The sequence below is a fragment of the Ctenopharyngodon idella genome, chromosome 20, assembly GCF_019924925.1.
Source record: "Ctenopharyngodon idella isolate HZGC_01 chromosome 20, HZGC01, whole genome shotgun sequence".
NCBI classification, from domain to species: domain Eukaryota; kingdom Metazoa; phylum Chordata; class Actinopteri; order Cypriniformes; family Xenocyprididae; genus Ctenopharyngodon; species Ctenopharyngodon idella.
The window spans coordinates 24,999,414-25,023,684 of NC_067239.1; the positions used below are offsets into that span (position 1 = coordinate 24,999,414).

Here is a 24,271-nt window from a genome sequence, read left to right on the forward strand (position 1 = left end):
TGTAGCCACTCCGCAGTCCGAAGTCTTTTGCTTTTGACTGCGGGTGAATGTCCAGTTGTCGCTGATGATTGTCTTTTGGAACTTTCTGGATTACAATCTGCCATCAATATAAGTTTAATTATTCCAGCTGCTGTGAGAAAAGTCTATAAATTATCCGCTACCCGCAGCATCCTCCACATGCCATATAGTTACTAGCTGGGACTCCTTCTTTATGTAAACAGACGTGACGTAATGAAGCAAAGACCAACGCCTGCATGCTCAAATTTCCAGCGGAAACCCACAAGTACCGATTTTATTATAAAACATTATTACAAGCTTACCTTTGTGAATCGGGCTAAGGTAAGGAGATAGTTTTGAACACTGGCTGGTTATGTACTTGCTCAAAAATTGATTTTGGATCATTTTTAACCAAAAAAAGTAATAAAGATGCTGCCTCAGTGTGGACGGAAGGCCAAAACGGAGAGAAAAAGATGCGTTTTCAAACGAAAACGTATTAGTGTGGACAAAACTGACAGATGGCTTTGTATTTCTGTGCTTGGTTTGTTAGGAGTGCATTCACACTTGGTGAAAATGCTCATCTTGGCAAGGTAATGTAAACAGATGTTGGTTATGTCTTACATGATTGTAAACTGGTGGGACTTGAAATTATTTATGCATAATGGTTTTGCTACTGAAAAGCATGAGGCATGATAACCATCAGAACAGACTGCAATGCTTTCCTCCAATATTTGTTTAATTCCTGCTTTGTATTGGAAGTGCATATGACTGAGTGCTCGCACAATTACTTCCTAGCTTAAGGGATGGTTTTAATAATAGCTGTGAAAGACTGGGATTTAGTATGTCTGTCAGAAATGCTTTAAATGCCATCAGGTGAGCTGCTATTTTAGTTGTCTACAAGCTGCCCAAAAATCCACAAACCTCAACAATTTCGTATAGAGGAAAGAAAACGAATCCTGTCTGGCTTTCCAAATGCCAAATGGTCTTACCTTAAAGGTTGCTCTTCAATACAGTAAATAGCATGGTGTTTTTATTACTTTTATGATTTCAGCAAATGTCAATACGGTTTTACTATAGGCAAAACAGTACACTGAAAATGAGAAGATGGCGTCATAAAACTTTTTTGAATGAACTGGGATTGACTTGACATCAATTTTCACACTGTTGCATTGTAGTTGAGCTTAACCCATCTGGACATCAGACTACTGCATTTTACTTTAATAAATGTAAATAAATACTGTTCACTGAACTTTCTATTCAAGAATCCTGAAAAAATGTATCACGGTTACCACAAAAATTTTAAGCAGCACAACCGTTTTCTACATTGATAATAATGTTTCTTGAGCAGCAAATCAGCATATTAGAATGATTTCTGAAGGATCATGTGACACTGAAGACTAGAGTATTGATGCGAAAAATTCAGCTTTGCATCACAGGAATAAATTACATTTTAAAAATGTACTCAAATAGAAAACAGTTATTTTATATTGTAATAATATTTCACAATATTACGGTTTTTACTGTATTTTTTTGATCAAATTAATGCAGCCTTCTTTCAAAAACATTAAAAATTTGTAATATTTTTAAAATTTCGACAAGTACTGTATATAACTGAAAAGGTAAAAACATTCTCCTTTTTCACAGCATAAAAGACATTATTTGGATATTAACAAAATGCATAATATTTACAAAATTGCATTTGTGAGGTAAAGTACTGTCTATGCCAAAAATATCCTCTTATAGTGTTTCTGGGTCTAGGGTTATCTCAGACTGTTCCCAAAGCATAATCATTTGCCTCCTTTTCCAAATAAGGCTGTTCCTCGTGCAGTTGGGCATGTATTCTATCATCGCAGGCCTTTTCCCTGCATTCCTCTACTCTTGCTGTTTCTTCTCGTCTCTCGTGATAAAACCAACCAAAGGCACCGTGAATAGTTTCAGTAAACAATTTAATGTTATGTGTACAGCCGTGCTTGTAAAACCAAACACTTTCATGATCTACATGCCAAACAAACTGTTCTGTACCATGAAGACTCTTATGAACCATACTGGGCTGGTTTACAGCTGAGGAGAGATGGGTAAATAAAGAGATTCTGAGGTTTAAACTAGTGTACACCAAGAACATGCGCTGCACAACTGGCCCCTATTTACACAGACATCTTTAATCACTCCCTGTCCATATCCTCCGTTCCGAGAAAACCACTACGGTGCCACTGTGCCCTCCAAAAAAAGGTGTCAAGCCGAAATGAGCAACCAGTTGCACTAAGACAAGGCTCATTTTAGATGTCCACCGCCTCATGTAGTAGACAAGAGTGGGTAGTTATAGTCAGCAGGAGGAATACTTCTACCCAAACAAATGGGATTGAATATCACAATGCTCAATTTGTTAACACTTCTCATTTTCAAAAAAACAAGACCATAATAAAAATGAAAGTCAATAGCATAAACTGCTTTCCACTCCTAGGGCCGAGCAGAAGTAATACAACATCAGAAAAAAATGTTGATTTTGGTCAAATTTGAGGTTTTCACAAAAACGAGTTTTCTGCGACTTCACCACTCGCGCTTCCTCTCAGCAACTTCCTCATTAGTCCAAGTCTGGTATCGTTTTAAAGCGCAGCATTCCAACTTTGTGAATATTCATAGCGAATTTTTGATGGCATGAGTCCGAACCAATGAAATGTGATTTTCAAACTAATGCTGATGTAAACAAAACAATCTTACTCGCACGGACTAACAGATCCGAAGCGCTCGCTTAAAGACAGCGCATGATCCTGATATAGGCCTACACATAAACAGAATTACAGTACTTCAAAATATTGAAAATAAAGTTTAATATATATATATATATGTTCCTATAGATATTTGGTTTTGACGAGATGTGTGCCAAATTAGGTTTTATTAACAGGGATTTTAAGGTATGATTGCTAGGTGATTTTGTTTTGGAACCTTCAGAAAACTACTCAAAATAACTCAAAATTTGCTCATTGCGACTCATTTTGTCACATATGATAAACAGATTGAATTTAGGCTTTTATTACTAGCCTATCACTATTTGTCTGAAAGCCACTAATATGATTTTGTTAATGTACTGTTTGCGGATTTATATTCATATTTGCACAAAATTTAAAAAATGTTGGACATGTTTAATAAACCTTTTTTTTTTTTTTTCTTTTAATTGTTGTATACAATATCTTCCGAGTTGTTGAAAGAAAAGACTTTTATTATTTGAAGGCCCAGCAGATGGCGCTCTTAGATTAGCACTCATTCTCCAGCTGCTCACTACATGAACAAAAATGAAAAAACTCAAAACAGCTGTAATAATATTTGATGTATAATAATGTAGGCTATTAAAGCCTAAGTATAATAGTGATCAGTCCTTTCAGTTTCTTTGTATCCACAGGATACACCCACACAAATATACCAGTAATACTTTCAATCACTCATGTCCACTGAGTACCACAAAGTCAGCCAAACAAACATTTCAGTGCCAACATTTATAAACGGTTGTTTATGTATTTCATATTTTCGTATCTTTTTCAATATTAGTCTTCTGAAATAACAAATGACATCATGGAGACATCATGATCTGGATGTATGTTGACAGAAACTAACATCCCAACTACTGAAACCTCTCATTCCCAGACTGTCTTAGCTGGCTGCCGAGGAATGCAGGAGATGCAATTCCCACTGTAACTATGACATCACAAACATAAACAAATGGTACCTTTTCTTCAGAACATTCCACTGAAGTCCATAGGGAACTAAACTAAACATTATATTGCAACTTTTCCACACAAAGGATTCAAAGGTTCATTTACTGCCCCACCTACATTTCCTGCCTGAGACTCGAACCCGTGGCCTTTAACCATTAACCATTAAAGGACTCTTTAACCATTAGGCCACAACTACCCAAAATAAAAATACATTGAAGGTATAGTAAAACATCCAAATGTAACAAATTGAACCAATATACTACAATATCTATAATAAATTAGAATGATCGTACATATTTATATACTTATTGTATTACGGCCCGCTGGAATACTCACTTGTGATGGGTTAAACTTAGTTTACCCAAAAATGAAAATTCTGTCATTAATTACTCACCCTCATGTCATTCCACACCCGTAAGAATTCATCTTCAGAACACAAATTAATATATTTTTGATGAAATCCGAGAGCTCTCCATAGACAGCAATGTCCACTTGACCACTGTCAAGGCCCAGAAAGGTATAAGACATCGTTAAAATAGTCCACGTGACTACAGTGGTTCAACCTTAATTTTATGTAGCAACGAGAATACTTTTTATGCGCAAAAACAAAACAAAAATAGCGATAAATAACTATAAAACAATAATAAAATATCTTCCCTGCACAGTGTAGCGCTTCCGTGTTAACGTCCAAATGCCGGCTCAGTATTGGCTGACGCTGTACACGTGAGCAGTACACTGCATCCGGTTTTTTTTTTTTTTTTTTTTTGCGCACAAAAAGTATTCTCGTAGGTTTGGAACAACATGAGGGTTAGTAATTAATGACAGAATTTTCATTTTGGGGTGAACTAACCCTTTAATCGTCGTTTTCAGCTGTCAAATGTTCTGAATAATAACAGTGCTCTTCTTCTTCTTCTTCTTCTGTGGATTTATTGGCGGGTTGTAAACCAACTGGAAAGGTGCATACCGCCACCTACTGTGCTGGAGTGTGACGAAGATGAAAAATCACGGTGCTCATTCGGGCAAATGCTTTATAAATGACCGCCAATCTCACCAGTACTAGGTTCATCTTTCTCATGTCACTGCGCGCTGTCTTTTCATATTAACGGAAGTATGGCGCCATCTATGGGCTCAAACGGTAACTGATTGGATTAAAAATTTCTTTGGATTGTTATGAAGAACGTGATCCTTTTGGTTGATCACCAAGAGTCCCCAAGACACCGAAAACATCGAAAGAACAAGGTACAGGTAAGACACAGTGCTGGATGAGAGAGAAGTTATTGCTGACTATGAATAATACATTACTATTGTGATGTTGTTGTTGCAGCGTTGGTCTTATCGTCAGGCAAATTGTTTTCTACTTTCTAAGGGGCTGTTTTTTCTTAGCTGCCATACAATCAGTAAAGTAGACAATATTTAATTATTTAAATATTTATTTATTACCAGACTATCTGTCCGTTCGTACGTAATGTCTACTTGTGTGTTTGTGTCACATTCTATTAATTAGTTCAGTGTGTAGAACTAATTAAAGCTCTTCATTGATTTGCCTCATGTTCTGTGTATCAATCATGATTCAATGCAACAGGTAAATGCACATTTGATTTATAGATATAACGCTGTATTTCAATAAATTATTTGCCTCCTAAGTTAAACCTAAAGGCCTTGTCAGTAAAACAGTATTCACTTCTTCAGTGCAGAGAATAGTCGATACTCTCTATGAATTATGACTAAAGATTTGCCAAACTTCTAGTGTCTTCTAATCTTTTTCTCTCCTGAGTTCTGCCTATTCCTCTGAGCTGCTGCTCTGAAGTTTGACTTGTATGACTACATTTATTTTTTAGCACTGTGCTTTCTGATGTCAGTGCTTTGTGGGATGAGTACCGCCATGGGTCAAGGGCTTCATACTTGAATGTTTTTGCTGTATGGTCCTTTTATTAGTATAGTTGTGTGCGTGAGGCTGGTGGGCGGTTGGCTTCCTGACTCTTGAACGTGGCCTCACTCCAAGCTCCCTGCTCCCCAGGCTAATATTTCTGAGGCTCACTGCCAGCGGTGTGAATCAGTCCAAGTATGACTAAATAAGGTAGTCCAGTTTATTCAAGAGAAGAAAATGCAAAATAAGCTGCTTAACCTCCACTATTTATGCCATCAGATAAAAATAGTTTTATTTGTGCACCCTCTGCTGCACCATAGACTAATAGCCTACATCTGGATAGATGGATGCCAGAAATATGTACTGCAAAAGACAGTGAGTGTCATCAAGAGGAAAAGGGGAAAAAAGTATGCATCATTTTGAATAGGCTTTAGAACACATCAGTACGTTAAACTAGAGAGACACTAGGTGGCAACTATTCACTATTTGCTTTAATCATTTAGAGTTATTTCCAACATATCAGTTTGTTTAAAAGGGGTCCTATTATGCTTTTTTACATTTCCAACTTTCTTTAGTTATACACGGGGCAACTTTTTTTGGGCAATATCACCGGGCAATGCTGCTTGGGTACTTTCCCATTGAGAATGGGCAACAGATTTCTATCTAGATACTTTAGACCGGCCGTGGGCCCTGTGTCTCACCTGGTTGCCCGTTGATGGCAACCTTGCCCAGCAGCATTGCTCAAAAAGTTGCCCTGTGTATCATCACCTTTAGTTTTCTTCCAGGAACGTACATGTCACAGTATTCCTCATTTAAATAATTATTGCCCAAGGCATACGCGAAAATGGTTCAAGGCCTGGTTGAGTTGCTTTAGTAGTGTGTTGAAAGGTAAGAGATGTGACATTGTGTAGATAAGGTAAGAAATGTGACATTTCCGAAACACGCTCAAAGCAGTTGACCAATCACAGCACACTGGTCCAGCCGACCAATCAGAGCACATTGTGCTTTTCAGAAGGAGGGGCTTCATAGACACAGAAACTAAACAGATCGTTACTGACAGAGTGGAAGGAGAGGTGCTGCAACGATAAAAAAGATGTGGGGAAAAAAGATGTTTTTTGAATATTCAAGCATGAAAACCTATTCTAGAAGTCCCCAAAAACAAGACTTTGAAAAAGGGCATAATAGGTCCCCTTTAAGAAGACCTTTGAGGTGTTTGTAAATCATCATATAACTTACTTTTTGGTGTTTATCTTTTTTATTCATATCAATATTGGCGCTAGAAATTTAGATTTCCGTTTGACAATCCAGGAATGATTACTTACATTGAATATGACCTCATCAGACTACATCGGTATTTATTTCCTGCAAAGGCATAACGCTTTTCTTTATCTTGTCTAAAAATAAATCATTAAATGCTAAAATCTGTCATTTTAAATTCTACAAGTGAATTTTAGAATCATAGAATAACAATGTACAATATGAAAAACAGATTTTAAAGGGATAGTTCACCCAAAAAGGAAAATTGTCATCATTTACTCACCCTCAAGTTGTTCCAAACCTGTATGAATTTCTTTCTTCTGCTTAACACAAACAAAGATATTTTGAAGAATATGGGTTACCAAACAGTTGTTGGACCCCATTGACTTCCATAGTATGGAAATACTATGGAAGTCAAGATTATGTTTAACTATGTTATTCAGTTATTTATAAAACTTTTTAAAATCTCTATCAGCAGATAAAGAAAAGCCAAACCATATAATTATATATATATATATATATATATTTATATATTTTTTTTTTTTTTTTTTTTTTTTTTTACAAGTTGTTCATTTTCTCCAGTAAAACTTTACAACCAAGCATAATTATGTAATTGCTGCATGGATATGGCAAACATACAGCAAGATAGAGATGCAAGATCTTAAGTTTCTTAAAACATAGATAAAGGTTCTGGACCAGAGGTCACAGGAGAATTTTGATGTTGTGTAAATGTTCCTTGTGTTAAACAGGCTGCAGCAAGGCCTTGACCAACATAAATGCAACAGGGTCAAATGTCACTGGTTGCAGAGATTTATTTTCTTAAAGAGACAGAGCACACTCTGAAGACGTTTGCACATTTTTTTACACAGCAATGAGCTTAGCTTATATTACAGTGAACCACTACATCACCAAGATATGAGAGGTAAAGCCAAACAAACAAGAGGGAAAAAAAAACAAACAATGCAGCTACATTTAGTGTTCTTGTGCAAAATGTAACAAAACATAAAATATAAATATGAGTATGCGTATGACACCACTAGAAATTCCCACAATTTTTGACACCTCACAAATATGGCATGAACATCAAGGGCAAGAAGGAGGACTTGGTCAGTTTTGTTTGTTCTCTGTAATTCAGCACCGTAAACAGCAGGGGAAGCCCTACTTCCATGTTTTAGCTTGTGTAGGGAGAAAGTACATCTGGCCTTATAAGATTTAGTTCAGAAAAATGCAATTTGAGGTGAATAGACCTCATTAAAGCTGCTATAAGCATTTTTTTTAATGCCATCAAATGCAAAAATCACTTTAGTTTCCAAAAAGTCACCTTTTTCTTTAATTTTTCAGGTTAGGTTTCAGTTTAGTGTCACACATCTTGTGGTACACGCCGTAACAACACCATTATGATGGCAAGAAGAATGTTTCCTGTCAGCTTTTTTAAAGTAGCCATGTATTACAATCTATTTTTCATAGCAAGTGTTTTATTATATCATATATATGTGTGTATGTGTATATGTATGTATATATATATATATATATATATATATATATATAAATTTTTTTTTTAATAAATATATATATTTTTTATAAATATATATATATTTTAGTGATATCCAACTGTCAGGTTGTGAAGTTTATATGTGGTAGGCCTATTTAAAAAAAATCACTTACAGCAGCTATAATTTGACTCATTTCATTTTTCCGACCCATTTTTAATCATGTTTAGGGAACTGTGGCTGCAGGATTTGAGAAAAGTTTCCAATCCACCTTTTGTCCTCTCTGTTCCTTATGCATTCATAAAAGGTCATTTAACAACAGCAAAATCTCGTCACAAATATATGATGGGTAAAAAAAACAGTGTGGTGACATTTGGTTTGAGACCTCTCAATAACCCTTCTGCCTTTACTGTGTGACTGGAGTGCGTGGCGTTGACGTCCTGACCTGTAGGTCTGCCCTAGGTGTTCCTCGCCTCGGGCTAAATCAACAACGACTAATCACTGATTGCGTTTATGCTGGTGTCAGCACATGGTTTCCATACTGACCAACAAATTAGTTTTTATCTCCAGCGATATTTTGCTTTGAGCATTATCTCATTGTTTGGGGGTATGCAGGGATGGTTAATTTGCATGGCAAATAGTCATGCAAACAACAATCACCTCTCTCAAACATGATGCGCTCCGAAGAGTAGCGAGTCAACATTCAGAGGCGCTGCATCAAACAGCGCCCTCAGGCACTTTTCAAAGGAAGAACAACATTTCTTAAGGCTCTTGTGACAATCTGCTATGTTTGAACTTGCGTGGAATGCTTGACATTTTTGGTTAACAGATGTGTAGATTAAGATCACAGTCTGTATTAATAAAAAAAAATATAGCTCTTACAAAAGCTCTTATTTTAACCTTATTATAGTGTCTCTAAGGGCAGTTGGTGTTTGCAGCCCTTACAGATTTTTTTTTTTTTTCAAATACAATAGAAGTGCAGAACTTGAAAACATACCACAAGCGGGTACTGACATCTTTTTAAACTGGAGCCACTTCCTGAGAAAAAACTTTGACACTCAATTATTTTGGGCACTTGGGCATAGGGCTGGGTAAAAATATTGATTTTCCAATTAATTGTGATCTTCATTTGAACAGTTATGATGTAGATTCTTAATATCCCAAGATAACGATTAATCTTTTACTCTTTTACATTTGTGGCTGTGTGATAAAATATTTGTACTGTGCTTCCTGTCCTACAGATGGCACTGTGTTCTGATAAAATGACTCACTCCAAATCAACTCCCTGCTGCTTGACACAGCAAAAAAAAAGAAAAGGAAAAAAAAAAAAAAAAATCATATTTTTAATATGATAGTTAGCAATATATGAAAAGTTTGTAGTCTGTTTTGTTTCCAGTTTTGAATGTGATGCAATACAAATGATGGCAAGAAATGTTTCTATTAAGTTGTGGGGTTGTACCAAAAATGCGACCAGTGGGCGAATCGCAAAGAAAATATTCTTTCTTTTAGTGAACCAAAAACATATAGTGCGACCCGTAAGGTCTGAATTCCCATAGCACCTGGCACCTGACTTATGGGACTCCAGGAAAATATAAATATCTAAAAAATAAAATAAAAGTTACTCAAATTTAGTTTTGTTTGAAGGTACAGAATGTTATTTATCTACTGCGCAAAATAAAGTTTTCAGGGAGTTGGAAACTCTCAATATTTTTTGGGGGGGGGGGTATTTTATGACAGCTAGGCATCTTCCTTTTGACTATAGAGGGTATGCATGTGATGCCACAGTCGGCCGGAGTAACTGCGGTTATGCCCACTGAGTGGAAAAAAGGTTTGGTTTTCAGTGTGAATGCTGCAAAAACAACACAAAACACATCTAAAACGGGAAAGAGCTGTGTGTTTGACTTTTCATATAGATTTGACGAGAAATCTGAGCTATATTTTCACAGACTGCCAAAAGCTACAGAAAAGAGAAGCAAATGGATCGCTGCAATTCACAGAAACTGGACTCCAGGCATTTGCAGTTATCATTTTGTGTCAATATGTTGAATTTTGAGGTAAAACCATACCCTGTATATTGTATTGTTATATATTGTATTAACAACTCATCAATTAAATATTAAGCATCTTATATTCAGCATAATTGGATGTTTTTAAATAAACACTGACAAAAACAATACACGTTTTAGGGCTGGGCAATATGATGATGTATATAACATTGATACAAGTGATCCCCCGGATTTAGACCTACCTATATTGTATTTATATAAAGCGTTCACAGGCAAATTTGCTTTATGTATTTCCCTGGCGTCGAAATCAGGCATGTCAGGAAAACATGATTCCTGGCTGCCTGTCAATATCCATGGATCACTGCATCTTTGGTAAGTTGTAAGGAACATTATATTGAGTCCAACCTTTAGTTTAAACTGATAATCATTTGTTTTACTTGCGTTTTCGCAGTTTCCCCTATTAAATCCAGTCATGCAGCAGGCTCTTTTGCCACTCAGTCTGGCTGAGGGGGTGTGTTCCGGCGGGAAAGTGACGTCAGTGCATACCCTCTATAGCAGGTGTGCCCAACCCTGTTCCTGGAGATCTACCTTCCTGCAGAGTTCAGCTCCAGCCCTGCTCACCACACCTGTCTGTAATTATCAAGTGCTCCTGGAGATCTGAATTTAGGTGTGTTTTATCAGGGTTGGAGCTAAACTTTGCAGGTAGGTAGATCTCCAGGAACAGGGTTGGGCACCCCTGCTCTATAGCGACAAAGGCAACAAGGTGAGGTCTGAAGCGTCATATACGTGTGTTAGATTAGAAAAAAATGGCCTATGACACCGAAGAGGGACAGAATCGTACTGGAATGGGACTGATCTCTATGCGGGGGACAAAATTTAAAATTTGTGAGCAGGAAAACTGATCCTGCGCAGACCTCTAGCCTCATTCCCAAAATGACTCGAGTGGATTCATTATAATGAAACAAAAACATAGAGAGACTAGACAATATAACTGAAATGCATACCCAAATTCATAAGTATCGTATTAATTAGGATTTAAGTTGAGAACTTGTAACCGTGAAAATTGTAACCGGAACTGGAAAATCTGTATCGATACCCAGCCCTACTTGGGCACAAAATGGCGATTGAATTTTTAAGGAATGTCAATATGAAGAATTTAAGTATAAAAGCACAGCGTAAGACCATCCACCAAATGGGATAAATTAATTTGTTCTACTATAGGCACTCAGTATAAATGACATATTTTAACACTACTTATATTATCTTAACAGGGTAAAAAAAACTATAAAACAAATGAATATTGTTAGAATCCTACAAATATAAATATATCTCAATAAACTAGATGATGTGATTGTAAGGCTTTAACATTATATATATATATATATATATATATATATATATATATATATATAATATTTAGATTTTTGTTTCACATAAGAAGTGGTGCCTAGATGAGAATTAAATTCTTAAAATTTTTCTGCAGCATCTAAAAACAAAATATTAAGACGATCATGAGTAAAACATATCTGCAAGTGCTTTACACTTTTCCATAACACAAGCATGTTGAAAAGAATGCACATAAAGGGAGTGTGGCTTTAAGATTCACCTGTTTGTTAAAGCGCTAGCTGCAAAGATCCTATTCACACATGTTCTGAACTAAAACACTGGCATTTACACTATATGTACAGCATCTACAAGTTTACAAACATACACACTCATTTAAAAGGCCATTGCGGCTGGCATTCTGTTTTAAGTTTTACAGTTTTCTTTTTTGGTGAGACGGGGCGATCGGTTAGGATAGCTTTAGGGGGAACCCAGCGAGGTCTTGAACTGTAGTGCGGGCGGCCCGCCCAAGGGCAGGGAGAGAAGATCGAATCCTCCTACTCTAGTGGGGTTTAGGAGCTAGCATATGGGAAATAATGTCTATGAGGTGGTCTAGGCCGTAGAGGTAGCCGTCTTCCCTGTTACCCTCCACCCAGGTGGCCCTGTGGCTCAGCTCCTGCCCCTCCGGCAATGGTGTGGTCTTCCCAAAGTCTATCATCCACACTTTTGCCTGCTCCCGTTTGTCATGGACGAATAAAAGAGAACTGCCAATCACCTGAGCACGAAAGAGGGGAAGAGTTACACATGCACGACACGGAAATGCCTTAAATGTCAGAGTCTGTTCATTGTGTGTCGCATCTTTAAATGTTTCGTCACAAATACACTTGTAAACGTGACACAACAGACACAAAGATCCTGTTTCCATTATATTTGTGCAGCAAACATACACTCACTTATTAAACAGATAGTTGTGCATAACTGTGCCCTGTTTTCCAGCTTACAGTTTGTTTTTGTTATCTTTTAATGTGAATAAACAAGGCTCGGTGTTTGCATAGCCTGTTCTACCTCCTTATATTAAAACAAAGTTCTGACACTGCCAATGCATGAAGTGTATCTAGTGTATTTGTCTTCAAAGTCCATTAGAAGAGGTTGTGTAATGCAAGGCATACAAACAAGCTGCTCTTCTAGCTTCAAGCATCCAGTATAATCAGATCTTTGCATAGATGCTATTGTCTATTATACATTTTCACATGCTCTTATCACATGGGTGTGTAAAAGGTTGCATTTATTAATTCCTCCATGGTTGTTAGTGTAGCTAATGTGTCTTAAGATGATAAACAAAAGAGTGACTGTTTACCTCGTGCGTTTTGAAAAACGGTGAAACTTCCAACGTGTCCCTGATCTCTTTCAGACGGTTCAGATAGGAATGCTTTGGGAAAAGAGACAAAGTATAAGCAACTATAAAACTATAAAAATACCCACAAATGTAGTGTCACAAATACTTATTCAGTATAATATTGGATGCATATATAAAAAAACTATAATGTAATGCGAAAATAAGCCTTTTTTATTTAAATCTGCATATAATTTTCATCATTTTATTATGTACAAGTATAGTTTATTTTGTTAAAAAAAAAAAATGAATTTGAGACTATATCAAGATATGGTTATATTATTTAATATATATAAATTATATATATTTATTATTTAATATATATAACTTATAAGATATATATATATATATATATATATATATATATATATATATAAGCATTTAAATCAGAGGTTGTTAATTGTGGAAATAAAAGCAAGTTTATCTGTAAAATCTAAAGCACATTTATCAGATGAATCACAGAGCATGTAAGTGAATCAGGATGCACATCAAGTTTCAGGACACGCTGTGGACAAACGTGGTTAAATAAATGCTCCACAGGAAGCCAAGGACGAGTTCTTTGGAACTGTTTGTCTATAAGGCTAAACTTTAAGGAAACACCCCTGTTACAACATGGGAATCCTGCCATGCAATATAATTTCTTTGTGCTAAGTGCAAACATTCTATTAATGTTTAAACCAGTAAGATTGCATTTACAGTACTTTAATGTCACAAGAATATGTTGTGTGTCAACAGCTGCATTATGCAAAGCGCTGTGTATTTGCATGTGTGTATTTCTCTGTAATATAATCAAGTTTGTGTGCATCATAAAGAGTGGTTTTCCCTGACAGCAGGTGAGCTTTCGCTGCTTTCAAACATCTATAACTCTGAAGGGGCTGCACCACACAAAGGAAACCCTTAGGTTTACAAACCACCCTGGGGGGTAAATGAGAGAGTTTAGCTCCACCTGTCACTCGCTTCCTCTTTGTGTGCCACAGGAGACTTTAAAATTGGCAGAAGGCTCTAAAGCACATAAACACATGAGCAAAGACTTACCAGGATGTTCTTGTTTCCTTTGACAAAGTCTTGGAAGGCCTCAGTCACTTGTTCCCGCGTCTTAGTCTTTTTAAAGTCCCTGTTTACTGTTCCGTCCTCATTCTGTAGAAGGGAAAGGGAAGATTAGTTCATTGTGCCGGTCAAAAAAAAAAAAAAACCCCACAAAGTAGGGTTGTAACGGTATGAGATTTTCACGGTATGATAACAGTCTCAGAAAATATAACGGTTTCACGGTATCACAGTATACGTTATTAAACAATCAATTATTATTATTATTATTATTATAATTATTATTATTATGATCAGTTAAAATGACCAATAACTGAGAACTTTTTATTTATTTATTTTTTTTTTTTGGTTGAACAAATGCTTTATTATAACAAAAATGAAAGCAATTGTTTGCTTTGTTTATTCAAATTTCCATAATCAAAAGCATAATCAATTAAATTTAATAACTTCTTATGGATTAGATTAACAATTTGTATTTTAAAAAACAGACTTTTATTTTGACCGGTTGTAGTGAAGAGCTTTGAGTTTCAGAGTGTATTTGACAATGGTTTTTCTCAAATAAAATGATGAAATGCTCATTAAGTGTTCTCTCAGAGTAGCTCTGGAAATGCTTGTGTTCATGTCCTCAGATAGTGAGACGGCAAACACTGAAAACAATTTGAGTGTTGCGCGTACTTAAAGGTCCAGTGTGTAATATTTAGGAGGATCTATTGACAAAAGTGCAATATATTATGCATAACTATGTTTTCAGTGGTGTATAAAGACCTTACATAATGAACCGTTATACCTTAGAATGAGCCATTTCTATCTACATACACCACGGGTCCCCTTACATGGAAGTCGCCATTTTGCGCCGCCATGTTTCTACAGTAACCCTAAACGGACAAACTACTCCACAGAGCGCATTTGCTTGACTGGCTACTCTCTGCTGTCAATGACATCTTTGTCCTGTGTCGGCCACCGTAGCTTCTCTATGTGCTTCGAAAGGGAGTGGTGAGCGGTGGACTGAGTCGTTGGTTGCAATTTGCAACCTCACCACTAGATGTTGCTAAAATTTACACACTGAACCTTTATGTATCTAGTACACGAAATGGCGCTGCTCATTCGCACAGAGACACGCAAAACAGACAGATATATTTATACAACAGTCTTTTTGCGCTTTAATATTCATAGACAGCTCTGCTTTCGTTTTATTCATCAATCCATTAAATTGCGCATTTTATGTGATATCTGCGTTATACTGTAAATTCCATTTTCATGACTGGAAACCGGGATTCCCTCTGCATTACGGAAATCATATGGCCTTGAGTTATAAACGGAACATACCTGCATCTTCTTATGTTCTCGAATAGGGATAGGCGAACATGTTTCAACATGTTTCCTCCTTTTGCAGCTACTTTGCGTCCACATTTTTATTTTTATTTTTTTTGCAAACTAGATATCTACCCTCGAGGACCGGTATATCCTTACAACCCTAACGCAAACTTTTTTGTTGCAGAACAATATTTTGCTTTTTCTAAATCATGAGGTTTTCATAAGTCATGTTTTCGTCATGTACAATTGTGACAAATTTCTATTTCAACCGGCAGAGAGTTTTTTTTTTTTTTTTGGACTATCATCTCTATCGTGTTTATGCTCACGTGTTGTTGCTGTTCTGCGTGGTCATGAAAGCTTATCGTTTACATGTATTTTTAAGCATTGTGGTTTAAAAACAAGTGTTTTTTAAACTGCTGAAGTGCAATAAGCAGTTAAAGAGAATTAATTTTGCTATATGTATCATCTGTAAGCTTCTGTAAGTTTTTTTTTTTTTCAACTTATGCTAGCGTTCGTTTTTTGACTATGCTAGTATTCGTAATTTTGATATAATAAAATACTTATTTAAAGCAAAAATAACTATATTGTGATTATATATTATCACGATATAAGACTTTGATCATATCGCGCACCCTAGAAAAGACTTTTATGTAGAGCCGCCCAGGGCATCCCCCATCCACGAAAAGAGTGAAAGAGGGGGAGAACCTGCCCTTTGTGCTAATGGAAAGTGCCAAAAGAGAACCTATCCTTCCCCATTCATGCAGGACATCTGCAGAGCTCTCTTTAACGAAGATATATTTTGGAAAATCATGACAGAGACCAAATATAAGCTTTCTAATCTCCTCTTGCTTGTCTTAATGGAATCACGGCCGCCTGGTTTGGCTTAATTAGCAGAAGGTTTTCAAACTTGTATTATGTCTTCTTGACATTTTCCATGAGGGTGCATTTACATTATTAGGACCGTGTGCTGTAGGCCGGAATTACAGAACTGAAATCATGTTGTGAGAGCTGCAGCCTGTCACTGACTGATGTTGAGCTCAAAGAACGTGCCACGAACAGGCTGTGTGTGTGACAGAAACATTCAGTCGCAATCAACCTCTTGAAAAAGGCCAATCCTGCCCCCTCATCGGAGTATGAAGTTCGGGATCTCATTAAAACGTGTGGGTTCAAGGTTACCCTGATTTCCTAGATAAAAACAGCACTGCGCTTCCAAAATCCCTTTTATTAACTCACGATTGAAGTTAAGCTTAATCGACAACATTGTTGTGGCATAATGTTCGTTCTCAAAAAAAAATAATTGTCTCGACCCTAATTTTCTTTAAAAAAGTAAAAATCAAGGTTACAGTGAGGCACTTACAATGCAAATGAATGGGGCTAATTTTGAAGGATTTAAAAGCAGCAATGGAAAGCTTATAATTTTATAAAAGGACTTATATTACAGTAATTCTTGTGTAAAAGCATGTGTATTATTTGAGCTGTAAAGGGATTATAATGTTTCTTGTCATGGCAATGAAGTAAAATTGAACATAACATTACAAAGAAAAGTTTAGTAAGCCATATTCATGTGTGAAAGCTTGTGTATTATTTGAGCTGTAAAGTTGTTTTAATCATAAGTGTACAGTCATTTTTGGGATTATGATGTTTTGTCATGGCAAATGAGTAAAATTTATATCTTGTTAACATGCATATTATGTCCCGTGGCTATACTTGTAAAACAGTGAGTATTTTAACGTTAAAAAGTTGGACTCATTTACTTCCATTGCAATTGCCTTATTGTAACCCAGATTTTTTGCTTTTTTTTTTTTTTTAAGAAAGAGATCTCAACTTGTTTTGAAACTGAAATATTCCCTTTAACCCAAATACTTAAAATTAATAAGGCAATATTTGACACACGTGTTAAACAATAGCTACATTTACATGGACACCTTTTGTTTCAATCAGAATTAATTCATTCCGATTGATGAATTTGAACATAGTGTTTACATGAACGCTAAATAAAGTGATCGGGTTGATATTCGAGGTTTGTCACAAGCTTCAAATCGGAATTTTTGACATGCGCACACTGCATAAATATACGGAGTTTCCCGCTGTTTGCACAAAATAACCATTCTCCTACATTGCTTCTTTATTTTGAAGAACAAACTTAATTTTTATCTATTTCAGGTCCTAATTAGGAGACGAAGAGCACATGAACTGTTGTGCCGTGCAGTAAAAACGCCCCTTCCCACGTCTAAAACAAGGCATCTGTGGATGATAAGCCAAACAAAGAACTGGTGGGACGTTGTCCTGCTCCACTTTACGGACGAGTGGAAGGAGAATTTTAGAATGACACGCCAGTCATTTATGACACTTCATTCAACAACAATAGCTTGCCAGCTACAACATTACGCCATCTCTACATCATTGCACATGCGCAGTACTTTCCAGTTTCGGTTTTTAATCCGATGAAGTGTTTACATGTCCTATCGATCGGATTAGAAAAGTTTTAAACCACCCCTTACAATCCGAATGAAATTAATCAGATTCGGCCAATTCATTCCGATTGACGTGGTTACATGTGACATTTTATTCCGACTGTGCTACTAGTCCAATAACAATCGGGTTATTAGGGTCCATGTAAATGCATCTGCTGATTATCAGGAAATTAATACCCCCAGCATGACCCATAGATGATAGTTTGCCTAGAACCCACAGGGTACCTTATAATACGATACGATACACGATACATGGCTCACGATACCAATAATATCACGATACAGCAATTCTGCGATAATCAATATATTGCTAGACAATCCTATAATGATACATCACAATATCTGTCTAACTATGAAAACAAAATGCCTGTGAAAGGTTTTCCAGACTTTGGACTTAAATGTGGCTAGGGCATCTATTATTTTACTCGCACTGCTGTCCGTCATCCTGTTAAAAACCTCTTTTTCTTAGGCTAGTTAACTATAACTAGTTAACGGCTATGTTCACGTTTCCCTCATTCATGTGCCACCTCGAACGCTGGGAGCAGGGAAATCTATTAAGTGTGCCTTATTTTATTAATTAAAATATCAATATTTGGTGCCAGCTTATCGATTGTTGTATCGCACGGTGAAGGACAACGATATATTGCCCTATCGATATTTTTTCTCACACCCCTAGTACCCACTGAGAAACAACTTCATTTCAACCTTTTAATTGAATGTGTGAAGATGAAAACACAGTGTAGTTTCGAAATTCAGTCGAACAACAACCTTCAAATGAGGATGTTGACGATTTTTTTTTTATAATTTCACCTAATTTCTCTGCACACGTTTCCAGAGGATGTGTCATATGTCAAAGTTCCTCAAAGCTTTTGTGACCGAACGTCTCACCTTGATGCCCTCGATACGGAAGCCTAGAGTGGCGGTGGAGCTGATGGTTTCCCTCCACTGCATGTAGCGCGGCTTAGTGACTGCTTTCTGTTCGTTTTCCTTTGCCGTAGGGGCTTCGGGATCCACCTCGATCATCTTCTGGTACATGTCAGCTCTCAAGCTAGGCTTCTTCCTGGCTTTCGTCAACTCCTCTTCCAGATATGTCCTGCAAGAAGGGAGAAAAAATTATCCACTGGCTCAGTTTCTGTCATTTAGCTTGTTGCTTGTGATGCATCATCAGTCATATTCTGTTGAAATTTGCAGTGCATACTAAAGTGTAGTTTATCTTATTAGCTAAAGGCATGATAACTAAATATTTATTCTTCCTTTATTCTCCAACTTGACTTTTCTTGGAAAACACTGCTGTAGAAACTGCGAAGTGCACTGAATTTGTGTGAATCTGAAAGCATTGCATTGTTTTGTTTGGACAGGCCAGCAAGGGTTCTGTTAATATCCTGACCATCTGGTTATCTCTATATTTGTCCATGGCCGCTGCCGTGATTCAGTCAGGCTTGCAACAGCAAACAAAGCAGTCCCAGGAACAACAGAGATGAGAAAGTTGAGACGTGAGAGTAGGGGGAAAAAGTGATGAGCGATGGCCGATGTGTATCAAGGTCTCCCTGCACCAGCCGCAAACAAGCACAGCTATCTTTCACCAGATTAGATGACACAGAGCTGCTCCTTTGCTAAATCTCTAGGGAGTGAGGTCCTTGTTCAAGTTCTTTGGCGCTTTGAATGTATAACATCTGTACAAATAATAGGTCAATGGAACTATTAATTTTAAAATAACATACAAGATTTTCAGCAGCGGACGTGCTATTGCAAAAGTGGAAGATGAGAAAAGATGAAGATTCGGTTTTTGCAGGGAGGGAAATTTTTGGTGTACTTAATTTTTATTAGTGAATCATAGATTAATTCTCTCTTTTTCTATTTCTTATATTTTACACAAGAGATTAGAAATTGTTTTTAATTTGAACTCTTTCAAAACAGGATAGAAAACGATCTAGATTAGCTTCTAAGCACATTAAAGTGTTATTTATGTACTATTATAGTGTTTACACACTATTATAGTATTTATTCATATTTTGAATTAGTTTTTGTAATGTTCAGTTTCATTAATTATTAGTTTTATACATTTTTAAAGTTAAATTTAAATATTGTTTTTTTTAATCTAATTCATATTTTGTTTTATTTCAGCTTTATTTCAATTAACAAAAATTATTTATAATAGTTTTAGTTCTTATACAATATACTGTATCTAATCTAGAAAAAGTATTAATTAATTTTAAAATAAAAATTTTTGAAACTGAATTTTTAAGGTTAGACAGTCATAGAGCATTACTCAGTGGTTGCTAAGGTGTCCTAGGTTGTTGCTAGGCGGTTAATGAAGTATTCTGGGTGGTGCTAAAGGTATTGTGAGTGGTTTCTTGGGTGTTAAATGTTTGCAGTGATGTTTTGTGTTTGTAGAGTGTTTTAGAGTGCTATGTTGTTGCTAGGGTATTCTGGGTCAGTTTTAGGTTGTTCTGGGTCTTTTCTAGGGTTGTAGATTTTTGTAAAGTGAGGCAGTGTAGCAGCATCCTGGTCAAATCTCAGAAACTGACCTGATGCCCATCTTGCAGTCCATGACACACGGTAGGTCAAAGTCTGCGAGCAAGTCCTCCATCTGATTGTACCTCTCTCCATCCTTCTCTACATCTCCGTGGTAGGCAGGAACGTAGGGCTTTAGCACGTCTCTCATTAGCCTATCGAGACATTGCTGCTCACACTCACAGTGTTTCTTCAGGATGCGACCGTTAGCTCCAGCCTTGAAATTGCCTGAAGAGAGCAGAGAGAGACAAACGGCATAGCATTGCATTCTCAGCATTACCACAAGGGATATATTTGCGAGGATTAGCATAAACTGTTTTTCTATGATTCTGTTTTTTTTTCTTTCAAATTCAAAGCAAAGTGCACTGTTTTGAATGTATTAACTGGTTTTGATTCATGAAGTGGTCATCTGCGCCTCCTTTTTGAGGCCTACCTGCATGGCCAGCCAGCTGGATCCAAGGGTACTTCTTCTTGAAGGACATCACAAATGGTGACCAGTGCACCATGTTCTTGATCTTCTTCCATGATTTATGCTGTTCAATGACAAAAAGAGAGCAAGATGAATCCCTGTTTAAAGTTACCATGAAATCAAAATTGGCAGTCCTTGTTTTTTTTTTTTCAGTATTTATTCCAAATTATTAATCCGTGCACATCATTATTTTTAAATAACGTGCCCTCTTAATCTTTAATCAAAATCAAAACTTCCCCTCCCTCTTGCAAAGACATCTCATTTCTGATGACATGTTTACTGGCGCAAGGATGGGACAACCTGTCACTCACATGAGATCACACCAACAGCAAACCACAACCATCCAAACAGTTCAAGATGGACAAAATCAAGTTTCCATCCTACGTTTTTTTTCTTATTCGAGAAGCTGTTTCACTCGGATATACCTCAAAATAGCGAAGAAAAGACTATTGCAACTTCCTTTTTATGTCAGCTATGTTATAAAACTAAAACAGCGATAGCAGGGTATTTTACACAACATTTTCAAGCTCTTTTATTATTATTTTGCATGCAGTTTTATGGCATTGTGTTTTATTTGAGAGTGTACATGGAATGTTTATACTTTTAAAAAAGTCATTTGTGACTACAGAAGGAAAATATAATTGTATCATGGTATTTATACAAAAACAGTAAACAGCACAACTGTTTCAACACTGATAATAATAAGAAATGTTTCTCGAGCAGCAAATCCGCAAGTTAGAATGATTTCTGAAGGATCATGTGACACTGAAGACTGGCGTAATGATGCTGAAAATTTAGCGTTGCCATCACAGAAATAAATAACATTTTAAAATAGTAATAATTTCTTAAATTGTAATAATATCTAAAATAGTACTGCTTTTGATCATTCATATATATATATAAATAATATATATATATATATATATATATATATATATATATATATATATATATATATATATATATAATATATATATATATATATATATATATATATATATATATATAATATAATATATCCATGTTATTTTGAAATACATTATACATGCCTGTTAGAAGATTACTTATATAATGAGATTTGGCAGGTGGGGTTAATTTTCCTACAACAAAATCCAGACTAGCACAACATGCAGGAGAATAAACAAACAGGTCTTTTGCATGTATTTACATATGTTTGCTGGCACTCCTATAGTGGTCAGTGCTGATTTCAGTGTTTACACAGCTTAGTAAATTGCTTTATGTGAAGAATTTATATACAAAATACATTCAGATATCACACATAAACGAATGAGGAATATTGCGGTTGCATTTTTTTTCAAGCTTGTTTTGAACCATTGAACGATTTCACCTGGAACCATCTCAAAATGTTCTTGCTCTATTTGGAAATAGTCACTCCCTACAGAAAAATGGCTCTGTTTTCTAGTTCGAGAGGAGCTGCTCTGTTGAGCCATTACACTGTTATTCCACTTCACTAAATGTCCTTGAGCGAGAACTCTTTAACTCTCCATGTTGGCATGGTAAACACATTCTTTATTCCACTCTCAGTGATAGATGTGGGGTTTCCTCGGGTGACCAGGGAAGCCTCTCTCCCCCCCAACACAATTTGAGCCAGCTCTCCCAGGAAGAGCAGTTCATTGCTGGGCATGCTATGACCACAAATCAGCCTCCTTCCAAATCTAGAGAACCTGTCCGGCCAACAAACACAAGCCACAAAGTGCATTCAAAATCTGTTGAGAGGCACTTTGTCATGCATTTTGATTAAAAAAAAGGAACTGTCAATAGATTCAAACATGAAAGAACCCTTACTGTTAATAAAACACATAAAAGTCAGAATTAAATTACAGTGATTTGGCAGTTGAGAGCTGTGCTTTTTTTTTTCCTGAATTGCTATGACATCATTAAAGCAATATAATTCTGTAATTATTTATTCAGCTACATGTGGTTTCAAACCTTTATGACGCAGAACACAATATTCTTATATTCTGGCCTTTTTCTTCATATAATGAAAGTGAATGTAGAGGTTACAAAAAAAACACTTATCTTTGAAATCAAAGTTATCCTAGAAATAGTCCATGTGACTTCTGCATTATATTTTAAGTTTTCTGAAGCTACATGATAGTTTTGACTAAAATTTAAGCCATTTTTTCACTGAAAATCTTCCTCTAGTAAATATTGTGAGTACAGTGGCTCTACCTTAATATTATAAAGCGACGAGAATACTTTTTGTGTGGCAAACACAAAATAACAACTTTTCAACAATATCTAGTGATGTCCGATTTCAAAACACTGCTTCAAATCTTTTGTTTCGAATCAGCGGTTCGGATCGCATGCCAAACTGCCAAACTGCTGAAATCACGTGACTTTGGCACTCCGAACCGCTGATTCGAAACACACAAAATGTATTCTCGTCGCTTTATAACAATAAGGTTGAACCACTGTAGTCACATGAACTGTTTTAAATATGTTTTTAGTTCCTTTCTGGGCATCTGAAAGTGTAAATTAACTTGCTGGGAATAGCTGCCTCACTGAGCCATTGAATTTCATCAAAAATATCTTAATTTGTGTTCCGAAGATGAACGAAGGTCTTGCGGGTGTGGAACGACATGAGGTTGAGTAATAAATTACATTATTTTCATTTTTGGGTGAACTAACCCTTTAAGAACTGGATCACATGGCTTCAGAAGATGGTGCATGAGTAATATTGGACCCCTTTTATGATACTTTAATGGTGCTTTTTTGTCTTTTTGGAGATTGATACCTTAGTCCACATTCACTTACATGTATATAGATAGCATAAGAAAATAGCCAGTTTGAAACAACATGAGGGTGAGTAAATGAAGACAGAATTTTCATTTTTGCATGAACTATTTCTGTAAGCTGGACATTTCTCCCTGTAGCGTCTATGCCGAAAAGGTCTGATTTAATTTAGTCTAGAAAGAGGCCCATAAAAGGTATGAACCATCATCTGAGAGCAGCAAGAGTTTTATCTGTCACATGAAGGTTGTCCTGTTCTGCTCCAGTGGAGGAAAACCGTTCCTCCCGCCCATAAGATGCTGTTAGAGAGGGGTCGGGAGCAGTGGCATGTCTATAAGGGCTGGTCTGTTTCGTGTGTCCCCTCCATGTCCCCTACCCTCCCTCTACTAGAGTCACCCCTAGAGACAATTATGGAAACTCTGTGATCCAGGGGTCGCCACCGTTGCTTGAGAAAGTAGAGGGCTGATGTTAATAAGATTGTAAGTGTGTGAAGGTTCCCTTTGAGCCTTTTTATAAATGGCCAAAAAGTGAAAACAAGAAATGACATGCTGAATATAGTGCTTTGATATAAAAAATTTTTAAAAAAAATTTGTATCCATAATTAAATGTTTTAGTATTTGCTACTTTTAGGTTTAAGTAAACATTTAATAAAAAGTTAA

The 24,271-nt window shown here is 36.3% G+C and overlaps 1 protein-coding gene and 1 long non-coding RNA gene across 3 annotated transcripts in view; one reads left to right on the forward strand and one right to left on the reverse strand.

Moving 5' to 3' along the window:
* The first annotated feature begins 4,408 nt into the window (after positions 1–4,408).
* Positions 4,409–24,271, forward strand: part of LOC127502438 (uncharacterized) — a 33,683-nt gene continuing 13,820 nt past the window's right edge. The window contains exon 1 of one of the 2 annotated variants that reach the window (XR_007926863.1): positions 4,409–4,952. This is a non-coding gene — a long non-coding RNA (uncharacterized LOC127502438). The remainder of the gene's footprint in view (positions 4,953–24,271) is intronic. The other variant, XR_007926862.1, reaches the window with a different exon arrangement.
* The window catches only part of itpkb (inositol-trisphosphate 3-kinase B), a 34,055-nt gene continuing 17,409 nt past the window's right edge, over positions 7,626–24,271 (reverse strand). The window contains exons 3-8 of the mRNA XM_051875365.1: positions 20,823–20,922; positions 20,404–20,617; positions 18,764–18,968; positions 14,079–14,180; positions 13,008–13,079; positions 7,626–12,425 (exon numbers count right to left, since the gene is read on the reverse strand). Coding sequence (XP_051731325.1) covers positions 12,213–12,425; positions 13,008–13,079; positions 14,079–14,180; positions 18,764–18,968; positions 20,404–20,617; positions 20,823–20,922 — 906 coding nt within the window. The 3' untranslated portion in view covers positions 7,626–12,212. The remainder of the gene's footprint in view (positions 12,426–13,007; positions 13,080–14,078; positions 14,181–18,763; positions 18,969–20,403; positions 20,618–20,822; positions 20,923–24,271) is intronic.